Here is a 17,903-nt window from a genome sequence, read left to right as displayed (position 1 = left end):
TAAATGCAGATCTTACAGAAGACGTGATAATTAGCAAAGGTACAAGACAAGGCTGTCCGCTTTCTCCACTGTTGTTTATGATGACTCTTGAAATCTTACCGATGCAAATCCAAGAAGATAAAGAAATAGAAGGATTAAAAGTAAAAGGATTTACTTACAAATATAGAGCATTTGCAGATGATATGTTTATAAATGAAAATCCCATACAAGTCACAGCTTTGTTGTTAGCTAAAATACAAGAATATGGGGAATTGGCGGGACTGTGTATTAATAAAGAAAAATCAAAACTTCTATGTAAAAATATGCAAGTAAGCAAACAAAAGGAACTGCAGAAGATAACGGGATGTGAAGTTACTTCTAAGGTAAAATATTTGGGTGTGGAGATAACAATGAAGAATATTGACTTGTTTAAAAACAATTATGAGAAGTTATGGCGTAAAATGGATGAAGATATGTTAAAATAGAATAAACTTAATTTGTCATTGCTTGGCAGAATAGCTGCAATTAAGATGAATATTTTGCCAAGAATAACGTATTTGTTTCAAACTATTCCAATTGTGAAAGACAGTAAACAATTTAATAAATGGCAAAGGAAAATTTCAGAGTTTGTGTGGGCTGGGAAGAAACCAGGGATCAAAATGAAAATCTTAATTGATGCAAAAGAGAGAGGAGGATTCCAGTTACCAGATTTAAAATTATATCATGAAGCAGTTTGTCTACTGTGGATAAAAGAATGGGTGATGCTGTTAAAAAAACTTTTAGCATTGGAAGGTCATGGAAATAAATTTGGCTGGCACACTTATATGTACTATGGGAAAAAAATGGATGGTTTTTTCTCTCACTGTTATATAAGAAATAATTTGCTAAATACTTGGATGAAATATAAGAAGTATGGGGATGAGAGAAAACCGTTATGGATAGTGCCAGCAGAAGTAATAAAAATAACAGCTGAGACAGCTGAAGAAAAGTGGTTGTCATACAATCAACTATTAAAAATACAAAGTGGCAAAATAGAATTGAAAACTGCTGAAGAGTTGAATAATAAATACGATTGGTTCCAAATGCAACAAATAAAGAGCTTGGTAGAAAATGATATTAAAACTGAAGGAATAAGAAGAGAGCAAACAGAAATGGGAAAAGTTCTGCTTGGAGACAATGAAAAATTAATTTCAAAATTATATAAATTACTTTTCAAATGGTCTACGGAAGATGAAGTAGTGAAATCTCAAATGATTAAGTGGGCAATTAATGTAAATAAAGAAATACAGATGGAAACTTGGGAATATTTGTGGAAGAATTCTATAAAGCTTTCGACGTGTCATAGTATTAAAGAGAACTGTTTTAAAATGATGTACAGATGGTATATGACTCCTAAAAAATTGGCAAAGATGAACAATAAGATTCCAGATAGATGTTGGAAATATAAAAAACATGAAGGTTCTTTCTACCATATGTGGTGGACTTGTGAAAGAGCAACAGAGTTTTGGCAGATGATTCAACAAGAAATTTGTAAGATCTTGGGATACGAATTCAAGAAAGTTGCAGAGACTTTTCTGTTGGGATTACAAATGGAAAAATTTCCAAAAGAAGATAGTACTATAATCTGGTACTTGCTTTCAGCTGCTAGGACACTGTATGCGCAGTTGTGGAAGCAAGAAAAAATACCAGAAAAATGGGATTGGATTGTAAAAGTTATGACATGGAGTGAAATGGACAAATTAACAAGAATTTTAAGAGACTATCACTTAGAAGTTTTTAAGATGGAGTGGAAAAAGTTCAGAAGGTATGTAGAAACAGAGTGGAAAATAAAAGGACATTGGACAATTTTTGATAATGATTAAGTCTTAGAAAGAAGAATATTAATCTTTGTTTTTATTAGTTAAGGGTACCTTTAAAAATTAGTATTTTAAGTAAATTAACACCGGCGGGGGTCAAGTAAGGGGGGGGGAGAGGGGTGGTTAGAAAGTAATATATGGGATAGATAAAAAGAAGTTATTAGCAATGCAAGAAATAGATATTGTTACCATATGTTACTAAATAAAATTGTTTTAAACTAAATGAGTCCCCAGCTTGCTGGGGGGAAAGTGTAGGTGACTGGGGAAGGCAATGGCAAACGTTATGATGCAAAGTCACCCCAGAGTCGGAAACGACTGGTGCTCACACAGGGGAACTTCACTCCGCGCCTGTTGGCAAGTCTAGTCTTACATCAACACAATTTGACTCACAACAAGGCTTGGGCCGACAGTCGAGCTGTGCTAAGGAAGCCTCCACACTGCCTTGGTGCACGCCCATCACAGGCACGCCCAGAGAAGAGCCCTTCCCTCACAACCTTCCCTCCGCCGCCACCAAGGCTTTCCCGCCCCACCGTTGAACGCCACCTCCCTCACCCTGACTGAGCAGGGACGCTCAGGGCTTAGAACCCCAACCCCGCCCCTCCCTCCCTCAGCGGCGGCAACAGCACCCCTCCGCCTGCCGATTGGGCCGCCGAGGGACGCGCGTGACCGAGAACCAACCCTATTGGTCCATCCCGGCCACGCGCCCCTCCTCAAGGTTCGGCGAAGGGAAGGGAGGGGAAGGCAAAGCAAGGCGGGGCCTGCGGTGTTTCCTAGGCTACCGTGAGAAAGTAACGAAGAGATATCACGTGGTGGAGGAGGAGGCGGGGGAAGAAGTGGGAAGGAGAGGGGAAAAAAAGCTAGCGTGCGTGTCATTCAAGCCCCTCCGGCTACGGCGATTGGCGAACAGGGCTCCGTCCGCACCACGTGATGGAAAGCCGAGGCGCCGCCTGGTTGGAGGTTGCCTTAGTTACGAGGAATGAGGGGGCGGGGCGGCCTGGCGGCCTCGCCTCAGCAGCAGCAACCCCGCCGCCGCATCCGTAGCGGCCCGTGAAGGCGGCCCGGCGACCGGCAGCACCGCCCAGGGGCGCTGCGGCCCATCCCTTCTCCCTCCCTCCCTCCCTGCCAGAGCCATGGCGGCGGAGGCGGTTGGCGCGGCGACGGCCGGGGGGTGAGGCTGAGGCGGCTGAGGAGGCGGCGGCTGAGGAGGCGGCTGCGGGGCAGGAGGGCGGAGGGGGAAGAGGATGCGGGAGTACAAGGTGGTGGTGCTGGGCTCGGGCGGGGTGGGCAAGTCGGCGCTCACCGTGCAGTTCGTCACCGGCACCTTCATCGAGAAGTACGACCCCACCATCGAGGACTTCTACCGCAAGGAGATCGAGGTGGACGCCTCGCCCTCCGTCCTCGAGATCCTCGACACCGCCGGCACCGAGCAGTTCGCCTCCATGCGGGACCTCTACATCAAGAACGGGCAGGGCTTCATCCTCGTCTACAGCCTCGTCAACCAGCAGAGCTTCCAGGACATCCGCCCCATGCGCGACCAGATCATCCGCGTCAAGAGGTGGGGGCCGAGGACCGCACTCCCCCCAATCACGCCCACCTGCCCCCAAATAGGGTTGCCAATCCCCAGGGGATTCCCCCGGTTTGGAGACCTTTGGAGAGGGAAATGTTTGCTGGGCGCTCCATTATTCCCTATGGAAACTTGTTCCCATAGGAAATAATAGAGAATTGATCCGCGGATATGGGGGGGGGGCTGTTTTTTGAGGTAGAAGCACCAAACTTTCAGGATAGCATCCAGTGCCTCTCTTCAAAATACCCGCCAAGTTTCAAAAAGGTTGGACCAGGGGGTCCGATTCTATGAGCCCCCAAAGAAGGTGCCCCTGTCCTTCCTTATTTCCTGTGGAAGGAAGGCATTTAAAAAGGTGTGTGGTCCCTTTAAAGGTGATGGCCAGAACTCCCTTTGGAGTTCAATCATGCTTGTCACACCCTTGCTCCTGGCTCCACCCCCAAAGTCTCCTGGCTCCACCTCCAAAGTCCCCAGATATTTCTTGAATTGGACTTGGCAATCCTACCCCCAAATCCATGCCCTCCCTACACTAGAGCCACCTCCATTTCCTCATCTCTTCCCAGGAAAGCCAGCTTGGCTGCGCCTCATCTGAGTGCAAGTTGGTATGGTGGGAGAGAAAGGGGTGGGTGCCCACAAGGGTTGTCATGGAGCAGTCAGGTTTGTGGGGAGCAGAGGAGATGGTGCAAGCCAATGGGGCTTGGCAGAGGGATGGTGCATGTGCAACCGGTTTTTGGTCTACAGCAGGGGTGGCCAGACTGTGACTCGGGAGCCGCATGTGGCTCTTTCACACATATTGTGTGGCTCTCAAGGCCCCCACTGCCCTTTTGGCCAGCTTGGAGAAGGCATTTGTCTTTTTAAATTTCTTCTCCGAGACTGCTGGCAGCTTGGAGAATGCATTTCAAGTTGAAGTTGCTTTATTTCCACCTCTCCTCCCCCCATCTATTTGCATCCCTCCCTTCCTTCCTTGTGTCTCTCAAACATCTGATGTTCACGTCTTGCAGCTCTCAGACATCTGGCGTTTATTCTATGTGGCTCTTATCTGAAGCAAGTGTGGCCACCCCTGGTCTACAGCAAAAGAGGGAAGCTTGCAGGGCTGGGGAAAGGGGGGGGGGATGCCCACAAAGGTTGTCATGGGGCAGCCAAGTTTGTGGGGAGGGATGTAGGGCACCAGAGAGGTGTAGAAATGCATTCTGGGAGCTGTTACTGGGTTTGACAGAGAGAGTGTATCCACCCTCATCTCTGTCCAGTATTGTCAACCCAGCAAGCTTTCCTCTTTTGCTATAGACCAAAAAACCGGTTGCACATGAACCATCTCTCTGCCAAGCCTCATTGGCTTGCACCATCCAGTTGCCAAGCTCCTTGATTTGCTCCTTTTCCAGATCATCCACTCCTTTTCCTGCAGATTGCCCTCTCTGACTGTTGCAGAGAGACTTGTCTGCCTTCTTGCATGCAGAGTTGCATTTTCTGGGTCTTTTACGCCTAACCATGTGGTCCTGCCTACTCCCCGAACAAGTTCCCTGCTGATTACTGCCCTGATCCTGGCTGTCCCAGGGAACTTGGTGACCCTGTGACAAATCTTGTGGCTATCCCGAAGCACAAACATGCAGTGCCTTACTCTCAGACCTGGTTGTTCTTGATGCCTTTACATTATGCTTTTTGCACCCTCAGCTTTTAGCTGTTTGTGATGCTCAGCGGGGTGTCTCCATTGGCCTGTGCAACTTTTCTGAATTTTGACCCCTTGCAGTTCATTTCCATCTTCATGCACTTTTGCTGTTCAACATACCTTGCACTTCTCTCAATTCATATGCGTACATTTTTAATATCACAACCTTATAATTTCATTTAATCTCCAAAGTATTATGCTTTCTTCATGCAGTTCTCTCAATTCTCAGTTCAAATGTACCCATTTTTTACTATCAGAACCTTGTAATTTCATTTAATCTCTGAATACAAAGTAGTATGCTTTCTTCAAAGGGCAATTTTCCTCTCCTTTTAGAGTCCAGCATTCTGCATGCCTTTATTGACATTGTTGTATGCCTCATTCACATTTCCTAAGTCTGTGTGGGACAGGCTGTTTTGGATTCATCCTTTTGTCCATATATGGGCAGCTTACCTGAGAACGAGTTGCATTCCTATAATGTTGTCTTCACTCCAGTGTGGGAAGAAGCAGTTTGGGGAGGACATTGTTTTCTCGCCCATTGAGATATACTCTTGATTCTTTTCCCTTCTGGTTGCAGATTTCAGATTCTCAAGGTCTTGCCCATCCCATTAAGTATGAGTAGGGACTTGTCTTGCAAGGTTGAATACAGACAAGTGTTACAAAATCTTTGTTCTCTCATTTATATTTGAGTGATTCAGGCAAATGTGTCATCCCACTGAGTGATTATGAAAAAAAAATGTTTCAGGAAGCTGCATTTTTAACAATCTTAAATATTTTGGGAGTTAAGGGTGCAAACCTGTGCACACGTACCTGGGAGTAAGTACCACTGAACATAGTGGGACTTACTTCTGAGTAGATACGTATAGGAAAGATGCAAAAAACTGGTGTTCTTGGCAGTATGTTTTTCGATGATTGTCTAAATAGGCAGATAGTTTTATAGGGCTCTAGTCCTGAGAAGCCTTTAGATTATGGTGGAATCACTCTCTTTCTAAAATCTCACAGATATAGTCATCTTAGTTTGTGCCATTCCTACATCAGTTTTCCATATAACCTATTCCCACTGGTTTTACATAGACTATTAGTAAAATGTGAAAGCTTATAATAATAATAAAGCGCAGCCGATTTATAGCAGTGCCTATTGGGTTTTCAAGACACAGACTGGTAGAGGGGGTAGGCCATTGCCTTCCTATGCATAGCAGCCCTCCTTTTCCTTGGTGGTCTCCTATCCAAGTACTAACTTTGTCTGTCCATGTTTGGTTTCTGAGATATGTCGAGCTTGGGTTAATCAGGTTGCAATAAAACCATATAATTGCAAAATAAAAAAACCAGTAGCTGATGAAAGTATCATCAGAAAATGAGAAAAGCTAATTAGAAGAATAAAAGGGTTCAAGCCCTCACAATTCACCAATGGTCTGGCTGTAAAGAAAGCATTTGGAGGCACGTAAGAAGAAGACTGCAGATTTATACCCCGCCCTTCTCTCTGAATCAGAGACTCAGAGAGGCTTACAATCTCCTATATCTTCTCCTCCCCCCCCTCCACAACAGACACCTTGTGAGGAGGGTGGGGCTGAGAGGGCTCTCACAGCAGCTGCCCTTTCAAGGACAACTCTTGCAAGAGCTATGGCTGACCCAAGGCCATTCCAGCAGCTGCAAGTGGAGGAGTGGGGAATCAAACTCGGTTCTCCCAGATAAGAGTCCGCAAACTTAATCACTACACCAACTGGCTTTCCACCAAGATCAATGCTTGGTGGTCTTTTCTGAGGAGGTAGTTTCTGTAGTTGTAGTACAGCCCCAGAGAAAGCCCTGTTTCATACACCCACAGCTCTGATCTTATGTGGACGTGGGATGCAAAGAAGGCCCTTGAGGAGAGCATAGCGAGCACAGAGAGGTTATGATCCAGTTTGTAGTGGTGCATGACTCAAGTCGAAGCGCCTGTTAGCTAAGGAGTACCCTGAGTAAACCAGCTTGGCTCATTCTGTTATTGAGGGGAGGAGCTGCCGTCTCCATCAAAATCTGAATTCCATCTGCTTCAGGAGAATATTATTCCCTAACATTAAACATAGTGGAGAATTAGACTTTCAGTTTGCCGAACTTCTCCCTATCTAAGCTTCCTTGAAATATTCTTAGCTCCATAGTTGGCATGAAAACGTTAGATTTTAAAATACAGAAAACCCAAGGTCTCCCCCCCCCCCCCCAAAGTGGAACATGTAATTTCAGCTACAAAGGAAAAATTGCTTTAATCACTGGTCAGTTATTGCCTTGCTTAGAATATCCTTTGGTGAGTAAGACTCATCCAGGACAATCCTAAGAACACTTTCTTATGAGTAGATCCCAGTGAATAGAGCACAGTAGAATTTTGTTTATGCCTGCTTAGAATTGATCTCTTAGTGCAGAAGAGAAAAACCTCAATTACTTTTTTAAAGTTTTCTTCAATATATGTTTCTTGGTTGGAGTCAGCCATTATGCCAGCCCACTCTGAAAAGTAACAGGCTTCTCAGCTCCTGCAGTTCCTATAGTGTTGCTGTTCTGGAATTGACTAGTCTTGCCCCAGAATGCTTTGCAGTTTCTGGTCCTCTGAGATTTGCTTACTGTCCTGTTTCCCTTATCTGTCCTTTTTTAAAAAATCAACACTGGTGTTCCGTTGATGGAAATGCTGATGGTGTTTGGCATAGCTTTAACAGTCACACACAAGATTCTAATAGCTTGGAATATTTAAGGTTGCTAAGATAATGTTGCAGTCTTGTACCTCAGAGGACCTCAGGGGGCTGCAAGTGAATTGTAAATATTGTCACAAATCTTTCCAAGTCTTTGTTAAAGCTTGTGGGAGTTTATTAACAAATATATTATGAACAAATCTTTATCCCGCCAAAGACCAAACGTGTAGATTTCCCTTAAGGTGTTTTGTTCTCGGTATTCACTAATGGGCTATGCAGTCTGATTGGAAGCATCCCATTATCAGGGACAGAAGATGTTTCAGATCTACAGGTGTTAGCAAGAGGAATAAAAATTCAGAGTGAGAGAACATATGCTCTTCCTCATTATGGAACTTTGTAGATAATTGGTAGCCAGACGTTACCGGTGTAGTGCCTAATTTTCTTGGTTGCACGCTATATACGGCAGGCCTCAATAAAGCACAACTGTCACTGTGCCTAGAAATTGCATTATGGCACCTTGTATTTTCAACAAGTCATTTATTGTAAGTGCCGCTTTGTGATTCTCAGTAGAAGTGCAAAGCTTATTTAGGTGAGCGATAGAGGTTAGCTTTCTTGTCTTGATGGCATCCAGGGTTACCCCTTGTTTATTTATACACTGTATCACACTTGTTACAGCTTTTAAAAAATCGACAAGAAACTGTGAAGAGCTTTTGTGATAGCAATAATAAGAAGGTATGGTGATTAAATATAAAACTTTGAAGCCTGAAAAATAAGTCTGGCTCCTAAATTTGGGGTGGCTCATAAAGCTGGAAAAGAAACCTTATCAGTGCTGGATATGGAACAAAAATAGTGTCTAATATACTTTGAGTCCTGTGTGGCTGAATCATTAGCTGAATTTGTATGCACCAGCATCAACTTCTAGGGGCCTAGGGCTCACCCCCTAATCTAGGGCCCAGACTACTTAAGAATTCAAAAGCCAGACAATATTACCACTGTTGAATCTTACCACAGTAGCTTAGATCCTGTGACATTGTTCCCCTCAAACATCTCTCAAGCAGTCGTCTTCCACTGTGGCATTTATTTCCACTGCCATAGCACTTCTGCTTTCTCGAAGGCTCCTTAAAAAACATTGGTCTTGTGCAAGTGGACGTAGTAGCGGCAGAGGAAGCAAGGCAGAAGCAAGAGTGAAGCAGGAAGTGAGCTACATCATAGGATCCAAGCCAGTATTCTGTGTTTATATGTAAACCATCGATTCTGATTTGTGGGTGCAGTATCGATTTTGTTTTCTACAAAATGGTACTTATGGGGTGAGTTGTGGATTCCATCTGTCTCTCCCTGTTACAACTGCATAAGAGGGTTGGAACTTGTTCATAGGACCTGAGCCCATATTTATAATCTGCCTTTCTCACTGAGACTACACTTTCTCCTGCAAACGACACTGTTGGTGTCCCAAGAATTTATATGTTTCCTTTATGGGCACAAAAGCAGAGTAAGAATGTTTTAGGTAATTGTTTGATACATATAGAAAAGTTCTTATTGCCAAAACTAGAAAAGCGTTTCTGATTTCCATGTAGCAACAAGAAGGAAATAGATATAAGGCAAAGTGAAGAATTTTTTTAAATTCCTGAATGCTTGGAGAAATCAAAGTTATGTGTTTATCCAATGATAGTGTCTTTGACCTTGATCGGCCCCCGTATCACTGTGGGGAGGCGCCACGGCTCAGCAGTACAGCATCTGCTTGGCATGCAGAAGGTCCCAGATTCAATTCCCAGTGTCTCCAGTGAAAAGGAACTGGCAGGAGGTGCCGAGAAAGCCCTCTATCTGAGACTAAGGGCAGCTGCTGCCAGGCTGAGTAGACAATACAGAACCTGATGGACCAGTGGTCTGACAGCTTCATGTTCGGTTAAGCCGACTATTTGTATTGTAGTACTGACACCTCTCCCTACTTATATAGATCTGCCCAGTTGCTTCCCTTCTCTTGGAGGTGGGCTTGCCTCTCACTCAGGTTGGAATGGAGACCTGCTGTGGAATAATAAAGATAAATAAATAGTGCATGGAAGGCACAGTATGCCTTCTACATGTCTTTCAGCAGCAACTGTGCCACTGCGGTAGCACACGAATCTGCGGTGTCTCATTGGTGTGTGTGGCAGGGGTGGGGGAGGCAGGGCAGTCAGGAAAGTGGTTGAGGGGACTCACTGCCCTTACACCTATCCCCACTCATCTAGTTAGCAGCCTCTCACAGCTGCTATACAAAGCAAAATGAAAATGTCAGGGAATTCCACCATGGCTTTCTAGCATAAAGCATAGATCAGCTGTATCGAGCTGTTCCTAAAAACTCTCCATCCCCTAATTCCACATGTTGAAAATAAGACCTGATATTGTGCTCAATTTTTTTCATTATGTGAAAAACATTTTGTTACATTCTTCTGTTTTTCTGAAATGTGTTGCTTACAGATTTTTCTTTGTGTGTGTGGGGGGGGGGGTACAATTTGAATTTTTCTTATCAAATATATTTTCAAATGCTGATCTTTATATCAGATTTTCTTCAGTAATGTCACAGGTTTGAACTATGGAGTTGAGGAATTGAAAATGCCATGAAAATGTGGATTGGCATTTCTTTTTCCACCAGAACTTGCCCATAAGAGGATTAAAAGCAGGCCTCAGATTCAGCAGGAGCTCACAGGAACGCAGCTCCTGAACCTTTCTGAGGGTTCCGCCTCTTCCTCCCCACCTACCTTGTCCATTGAATAGTAGGTGCAGCTGCATAACAATTCCTGGATTAGGAGAGTGGGCAGCCAGCCAGCCACTAAGGGCTTTGCCACACCCCCAGCAGCCCTCATTAACCCCTGGAGAAGCCCACACCACCCTTTCTCCACTTCTTATGTGATTTTGGGTGGTGGGTGGCTTGCTGGCCTTTTGACTTGGGGGGGTGGCGGCCCAGGAGAGCCTCAGGAGAGCAAGGCCTGCTTGGGTTGGCTAGATCTCTAGCCAGCCCAAGCAGGCCTCACTCGCCCAGGGCTCTCCTTTCTTGCATTGGGTTGCTTTTGGTTGAGGGGGGGTATATGCTAATGAGCTTTGCCACCTATTTTTCTATAAAACGACCCCTGATTAAAAGGATGACTCTAAAGAAGGGTTCTGCCTCTTAAAAACTGGGTTCAAGTGCTGATAACCCACTAATGCTGAGACTGTGGGTATGGCAGGGTCAGAAACAGCCTGTTTCCAGTTTAACAGAGAATGATACTTCCACGTACTGTCAAGTATTAAGAGTAGGCTGTGTGGTTGCAAAGGCACAGATTGAAAGAAGCCTTTTCTTGCGTTTTGAGGCATTTGATATAGTTTATCATTAAAGTGAGGTTTGACGCATTACCTGCGTGCTGGGAAGTGTTTTGCAGTGAAACTCAGTTTTAAAATTCTGTTTGTACTGTTGGGAGAAAATCTCTCACATCTCCCACTTATCCAGAAGTTATGTCGGTGATGGCTCACCAATCAATGGCTCTAAATCAGTGTGCGGCTACTTGACAAGTGCAGATTAAAATCCTACATATGATGAAGTGGGCCGAGAACTTTCTTCTTCTTTTTTTGCTTATTAAAGTTTCAAAGGTTTTCCTAGGGAGTAAGTGAAGATGATGCATTTTCTGGCAAGGAATTTCCTTAGACCCCACTTGGAATTAATAAATGCTTTGCAGTGGAGAGTTTCTGCATCTTTCTCTCATGCCTGATGGGTGACGGATGTTTGATGGTTTCTTAGTGTGCTGCTGCCTTCTGGATATGCAAATAGTTCTTATTACTTCTGAGGTTTGGTGTACTTGGAAATGTTAGAAGTTGTTGGCCATTACAGTATTCTAAAGCTTTATGCCTTGTTTGGTTTGCTAGCTATATGATGTTTTCTGTGGTTGTACCAGTAAGCATACAAGCACCTGATCTAGTCAGAGTAGACAATGCAGCCTTGTCCCCACTGAAGTATAGGACACAACAGATATTAGAGAACAAAAATCATTATAGCACTAACTTCTGAAACAGAATTCTTTTGGTGTAGTCTTTTGGAGCCAGTTTGGTGTACTGGTTAAGTGTGTGGACTCTTATCTGGGAGAACCGGGTTTGATTCCCCACTCCTCCACTTGCAGCTGCTGGAATGGCCTTGGGTCAGCCATCGCTCTGGCAGGAGTTGTCCTTGAAAGGGCAGCTGCTGTGAGAGCCCTCTCAGCCCCACCCACCTCACAGGGTGTCTGTTGTGAGGGAGGAAGGGAAAGGAGATTGTGAGCCACTCTGAGATTCAGGGTGGAGGGCGGAATATAAATCCAATGTCGTCTTCTTCACAGACATAGGTTTTATGGCAAGAATATGAATTTAGGACTGCTAAAAGGCTAGTGGTAAAACTTTAGGATTACCATCTTGAGACACGGAGGCCAAGTTTGACCTTCAAGATGATCCTTCAACCCTTCGTTACTACTATACCAGCTTACATAAAGGACATCAAAGGCATATAATCAAAATTGAGAACTGCATGAAGAAGCTAGGCCATGCATCCAGACAAGATCAGTTACCTCTCACCCATTTTTTAGTACAGCTTTAGTTTTTATTCTGGAAAAGAATTACTTTAGTTTCAACCAGGATTTCTATTTGCAAGTGAAGGGGGTTGCCGCGGGCACTACCTTTGCCTAGAGTTTGGCAAATCAGTTCATGGCACAGTTACAGCAAGATTTTGTTTGCGATGTCAGGAGGTCAGGTTTTTTCCTGATTAAATGATTGACAATATTGATACTTACTGATGGTGCTGCGTTAATCAGGATATTGGATTGATTTAGTACCGTTCACCTTTCAATAAAATTTACTTGTCAGCATGACACTAATACTGTCACGTATTTAGGTACCATAGTGTTTCGAACATCAAGTGACACTTTAGCTGTCAATCCTTTTGTTAAGAGAACTGACAAAAGCTCCTCCTTGCATTTTAGTTCTTATTTTCCAAGACATCTCTGGCTAAACTTGCCCTTTGGCCAATTTCTTCGAATTAAAAGAAATTTTACCTTTGCAACAGATTTTAGATCACAAGCTTCAAAATTGGCAGTGCCGTTCAGTAATTGGGGCTACCCACAGGATGTGATAGAAAAAGCATGGGACCATGCCCAGCAATCAGATTGTCGTGAACTGCTTAAGGATAATCTCTGTATCTTTAAAAATAAGGTGAAGTGTGTCTTTGATTTTTCCACTTTTGCATATCCAATAAAGAGAATCCTCTTCAAATATTGGCATATAGTTAAAGATCTCCCAGGTTGTGAAGAACTTCCTTTCATTGGTTTTAGGAAGGCTAGCAGTTTTAGAAATGTTCTGATAAAATCAGATATTTTACCCCCAGTGAGGAACGTATTCCCAACTAGAGAGCACTATAAGTGTGGTTCTTGTTCCATATGTCCTACTGTATGGGAAACTTAAAAAGTAGTACTTCTAATTTTTTAGAAGAGCCAGTTTGGTGTAGTGGTTAAGTGTCTGGACTCTTATCTGGGAGAACCGGGTTTGATTCCCCACTCCTCCACTTCCACCTGCTGGCTTGGCCTTGGGTCAGCCATAGCTCTGGCAGAGGTTGTCCTTGAAAGGGCAGCTGCTGTGAGAGCCCTCTCCAGCCCCACCCACCTCACAGGGTGTCTGTTGTGGGGGAGGAAGGTAAAGGAGATTGTGAGCCGCTCTGAGACTCTTAGAAGTGGAGGGCGGGATATAAATCCAATATCTTCTTCTTCTTCTTTAAAAAATGGAGCCATTTATGAACTGTGCAGCAGAATGGGTTATTTCTCTAATCCAGTGTACATGCCAATTAATAATGAGGCTCCTCAGTATGTGTGGTGCAAACTCGTATCAAGCATAAATCACACATCAAGAATCAGGTTATAGAGGCATCCCTTGTCCAACATTTTATTGATAGGGGTCATGCTCTGATGACTTTAAATTTTTGGTTTTGGAAAAATTTAAACCTTAACCTTATGTGAGGTCAGATGCGAGCAAATTGCTTTTACATAAGGAGTCACAGTGGATATTTAGATTAAAATTTTATGCCTTTTATGGATTTAACTCTAGATTTCACAGCTTTTTAATAAACTTTTCAGAAAAACTGTTGCAGTTACTCAATTTTTTCATTTACTAGGAGTCATAATGGATACATAGATCCAACTCTTATGTCCCTTAGGAGTTCAATTGATCTCTTGCATTTATGGCTTTTTAAGCCTTAATCTGAGAATTTATTGGCATACCATTCCCAGTTGTATTTCGTTTAAATTTTCCATCCTGAAAGACAATTCTCTCTCATCCGAGCCTGCTTCGGCGGGGAGGGCGGGATATAAATCAAATAGATAATAAAAATAAATAAATCAGCAGACTTAATATAAATCTTTAGGACGCCATATGAGGATTAGGCGAGGCTTTACCAACAAGAAAATTATTGGAACAGTTGTCACTATAGATTGGTTCTTATATTATTTCAAGTTGAGATTTCAATGAACAATTGAGTTAGTTAATAATGCCTGTAGCTTACAGGCTGTAGGAGTAATTTGTCATATGTAGTTGTTGCGAAACTAGTATATACATTTAATTTAATACATTTACTTCAGATTATAAGTATAAATAGTCTTTTCCAATGGAGAAATTTAATGAAGATCACGAAACAATGGCCTAATCTGGAAGATCTTCTAAGATACATGAGGAAGATCTTCTAAGACAGGGGTGGCCAACAGTAGCTCTCCAGATGGCCAATGGCTGGGGCTGATGGGAGTTGTTGGCCACCCCTGTTCTAAGATATATGAACTTTGTTTGTCTTCATTGCCGTACAGAAGTTTTTTTTGACTCAAAGGAATTTGAGTCACACATTTTGTACTGTTCTTTGTGATATGGTTTTTGCCTTACGAGCTTAGAAGTGTTACATGAACAAGTTACTGTTTGCTGCACCAAGTTGTTACATTTTATATTCCGTGTATTGTATATGATGTATACATGTAAAGCAATTAGTGTATTACTAGCTTTGATGAGTTGTTGTGGAATGCAGTCTTCATTATATATAACAGATTACTTCGTAGTAAAATTGTTTTTAGTATACATTTTTTTTCAGCAAGACATAATACTTTTTCCAGAATTGACATGTTATGGGGTACAAAGGACTTAGGCCTTATAACTAAGAAAATAGAGATCTTACCAAAGATAGGTGCAGATCATAACCCAATATTATGGATTACAAAATTGTCTAAAAAAGTGAGAAGATGGAGATTAAATGATTTACTACAAAATAAAGAATTGGTGACATCTCTAGAAAATGAAATTAAAGCTTTCTTCCAAATAAATGATAAAGATGATATAGAATTTCAGATGGTGTGGATGCTTATAAAGCCGTAATAAGAGGAATATTGATTACATTAAACAATAAGGACAAAAGGGCAAAAGAAAAACAGATGTTTGACATTCAAAATGAAATAAAGGATAAAGAAGGGGAACTGAGGAAAAGGCCAGGGAAAAAGAAAATTATAAGAGAGATTACAATACTAGCACAAATGAGATTTTTTAAATAAAGAATTGGAATGGAATTTGAAAAAATTACAACAGAAGTCCTTTGAGGGAGTGAATAAACCTGGAAAGTATTTGGCCTGGCAACTGAAGAAAAAGAGAGGAAGTAAAATTATTAATAAAATTGTGGCTGATGGAAGAGAGATGGTAGATAAAGAAGAAATAGAGGATTTTTCAAGTACTATGCTAAATTATTTAAAGGTGTTAAAGTAAAGAAGGAAAGGATGGAAGCGTATTTGCAAAGATTAAAATAGCACCCTTAACTGAATATATGAAAAAAAAATTGAATGATCCAATTGAAAAAATAGAAATTGAAGCAGCGATTAATGCAATGAAAATTGGAAAGGCACCTGGGCCAAATGGATATACGGCAAAAAAATTTAAAATTTTTAAAGAAGAATTAGTACCGAAACCTCAAAAATTGATGAATATGATAAGAATAAAAGGGAAAATACCAAATACATGGAAGGAAGCTGTAATTTCTTTGATTCTTAAGGAAGATAGAGATGTCACGAATGTAAAGAAATATAGACCAATTTCATTACTAAATAATGACTATATATACAAGAATTTTGGCAGAACGACTTAAACAATATTTGATAAATTTCATAAAGGAAGACCAAGCGGGATTTCTCCCTAAAAGGCAAATAAGAGACAATATTAGAACTGTTGTAAATATTGTAGAATATTATGAAAGACATCCAGAGAAGAAAGCTGCATTATTCTTTGCGGATGCAGAGAAAGCTTTTGACAATTTGAACTGGGACTTTATGTTTGCAGTGATGGAGAAAATAGAGTTGGGGGAAAACTTTATAAGAATGAATAAAGGAAATATATACTGAATAACGTGCAAGGTTATGTATAAATGCAGATGAAATGATAATCAGCAAAGGTACAAGACAAGGTTGTCCGCTTTCACCTTTGTTGTTTATAATGACTCTTGAAATTTGATTGATGCAAATACAAAATGATAAAGAAATAGAAGGGTTGAGAGTTAAAGGATTTATTTACAAATATAGAGCATTTGCAGATGATATAATGTTTATAAATGAAAATCCTAACACCTTTGTTGTTAGCTAGTAACACCTTTGTTGTTAGCTAAAATACAAGAATATGGAGAACTGGCGGGATTTTATGTTAATAAAGAAAAATCAAAATTTTTATGTAAAAGTATGCAAGTAAGTAAACAAAAGGAGTTGCAGAGACTAACAGGATGTGAAGTTACCTCTAAAGTAAAATATTTGGGTGTGGAAATAGCAATGAAGAATATTGACCTGTTCAAAAATAACTATGCAAAGCTATGGCGTAAAATGGATGAAGATATGATAAAATGGAATAAGCTTAACTTGTCGTTGCTTGGAAGAATAGCTGCATTTAAGATGAATATTTTGCCGAGAATAATGTATTTGTTTCAAACTATTCTGATTGTGAAAGATAGTAAACAATTTAACAAATGGCAAAGGAAGATTTCGGAATTTGTATGGGCTGGGAAGAAACCAAGGATTAAAATGAAAGTTTTAATAGATGCTAAAGAAAGAGAAGAATTCCAATTACCAGATTTAAGATTATATCATGAAGCAGTTTGTTTAGTGTGGATAAAAGATTAGGTGACGCTGTTGAATAAAAAACTTTTAGTGTTGGAAGGTCATGGAAATAAATTCGGCTGGCATGCTTATATGTATTATGGGAAGAAAAAGATGGATGGTTTTTTCTCTCACCATTATATAAGAAATAATTTGTTGAATACCTGGATGAAATATAAGAAATATGGTGATGAAAGAAAACCATTATTAATAGTGCCAGCAGAAGTGATAAAAATAACAGCTGAGCCAGGTTAGGAAAAATGGCTGTCATACAATCAACTATTAAAAATACAAAGTGGCAAAATAGAATTGAAAACTGCTGTGGAGTTGAATAACAAATACAATTGGTTTTAAATGCAACAATTAAAGAGTTTGGTGGAAAATGATATTAAAACTGAAGGAATAAGACGAGAGATAATGAAAAATTAATTTCAAAAACTTATAAGTTACTTTTAAAATGGTCTACAGAAGATGAAGTAATGAAATCTCAAATGATTAAATGGGCAATAAATATAAATAAAGAAATACAGATGGATACATGGGAATATATGAAACTTTCAACACGTCAGAGTATTAAAGAGAACTGTTTTAAAATTATGTATAGATGGTATATGACTCCTAAAAAATTGGCAAAGATGAATAACAAGATGCCAGACAGATGTTGGAAATGCAAAAAACATGAAGGTTCTTTCTACCATATGTGGTGGACTTGTGAAAGAGCAAAAAAAGTATTGGCAGATGATCCAACAAGAAATTTCTAGAATCTTGGGATATGAATGCAAGAAAGCTGCAGAGACTTTTCTGTTGGGATTACAAATGGAAAAATTTCCAAAAGAAGATAGAACTATAATTTGGTACTTGCTTTCAGCTGCTAGGACACTATATACGCAGTTATGGAAGCAAGAAAAAATACCAGAAAAATGGGATTGGATTGTAAAAGTTATGACATGGAGTGAGATGGACAAATTAACAAGAACTTTAAGAGACTATGATTTAGAAGATTTTAAAAGGGAGTGGAAAACATTTAGAAGTTATGTAGAAGACGAGTGAAAAGTAAAAGGACTTTGG

General features: G+C 41.1%; 1 protein-coding gene across 1 annotated transcript in view; it reads left to right on the top strand.

The window, feature by feature from the left end:
* The first annotated feature begins 2,863 nt into the window (after window positions 1-2,863).
* The window catches only part of RAP2A (RAP2A, member of RAS oncogene family), a 33,813-nt gene continuing 18,773 nt past the window's right edge, over window positions 2,864-17,903 (top strand). Inside the window, exon 1 of the mRNA XM_060233599.1 lies at window positions 2,864-3,390. Within this exon, the coding sequence (XP_060089582.1) occupies window positions 3,077-3,390 (314 nt within the window). The 5' untranslated portion in view covers window positions 2,864-3,076. The remainder of the gene's footprint in view (window positions 3,391-17,903) is intronic.

Source organism: Heteronotia binoei, chromosome 3 (assembly GCF_032191835.1).
Source record: "Heteronotia binoei isolate CCM8104 ecotype False Entrance Well chromosome 3, APGP_CSIRO_Hbin_v1, whole genome shotgun sequence".
Classification (NCBI taxonomy): Eukaryota; Metazoa; Chordata; class Lepidosauria; order Squamata; family Gekkonidae; genus Heteronotia; species Heteronotia binoei.
The sequence above is the reverse complement of the archived record's forward strand: the minus strand, read 5'-3'. Positions and strand labels throughout refer to the sequence as shown.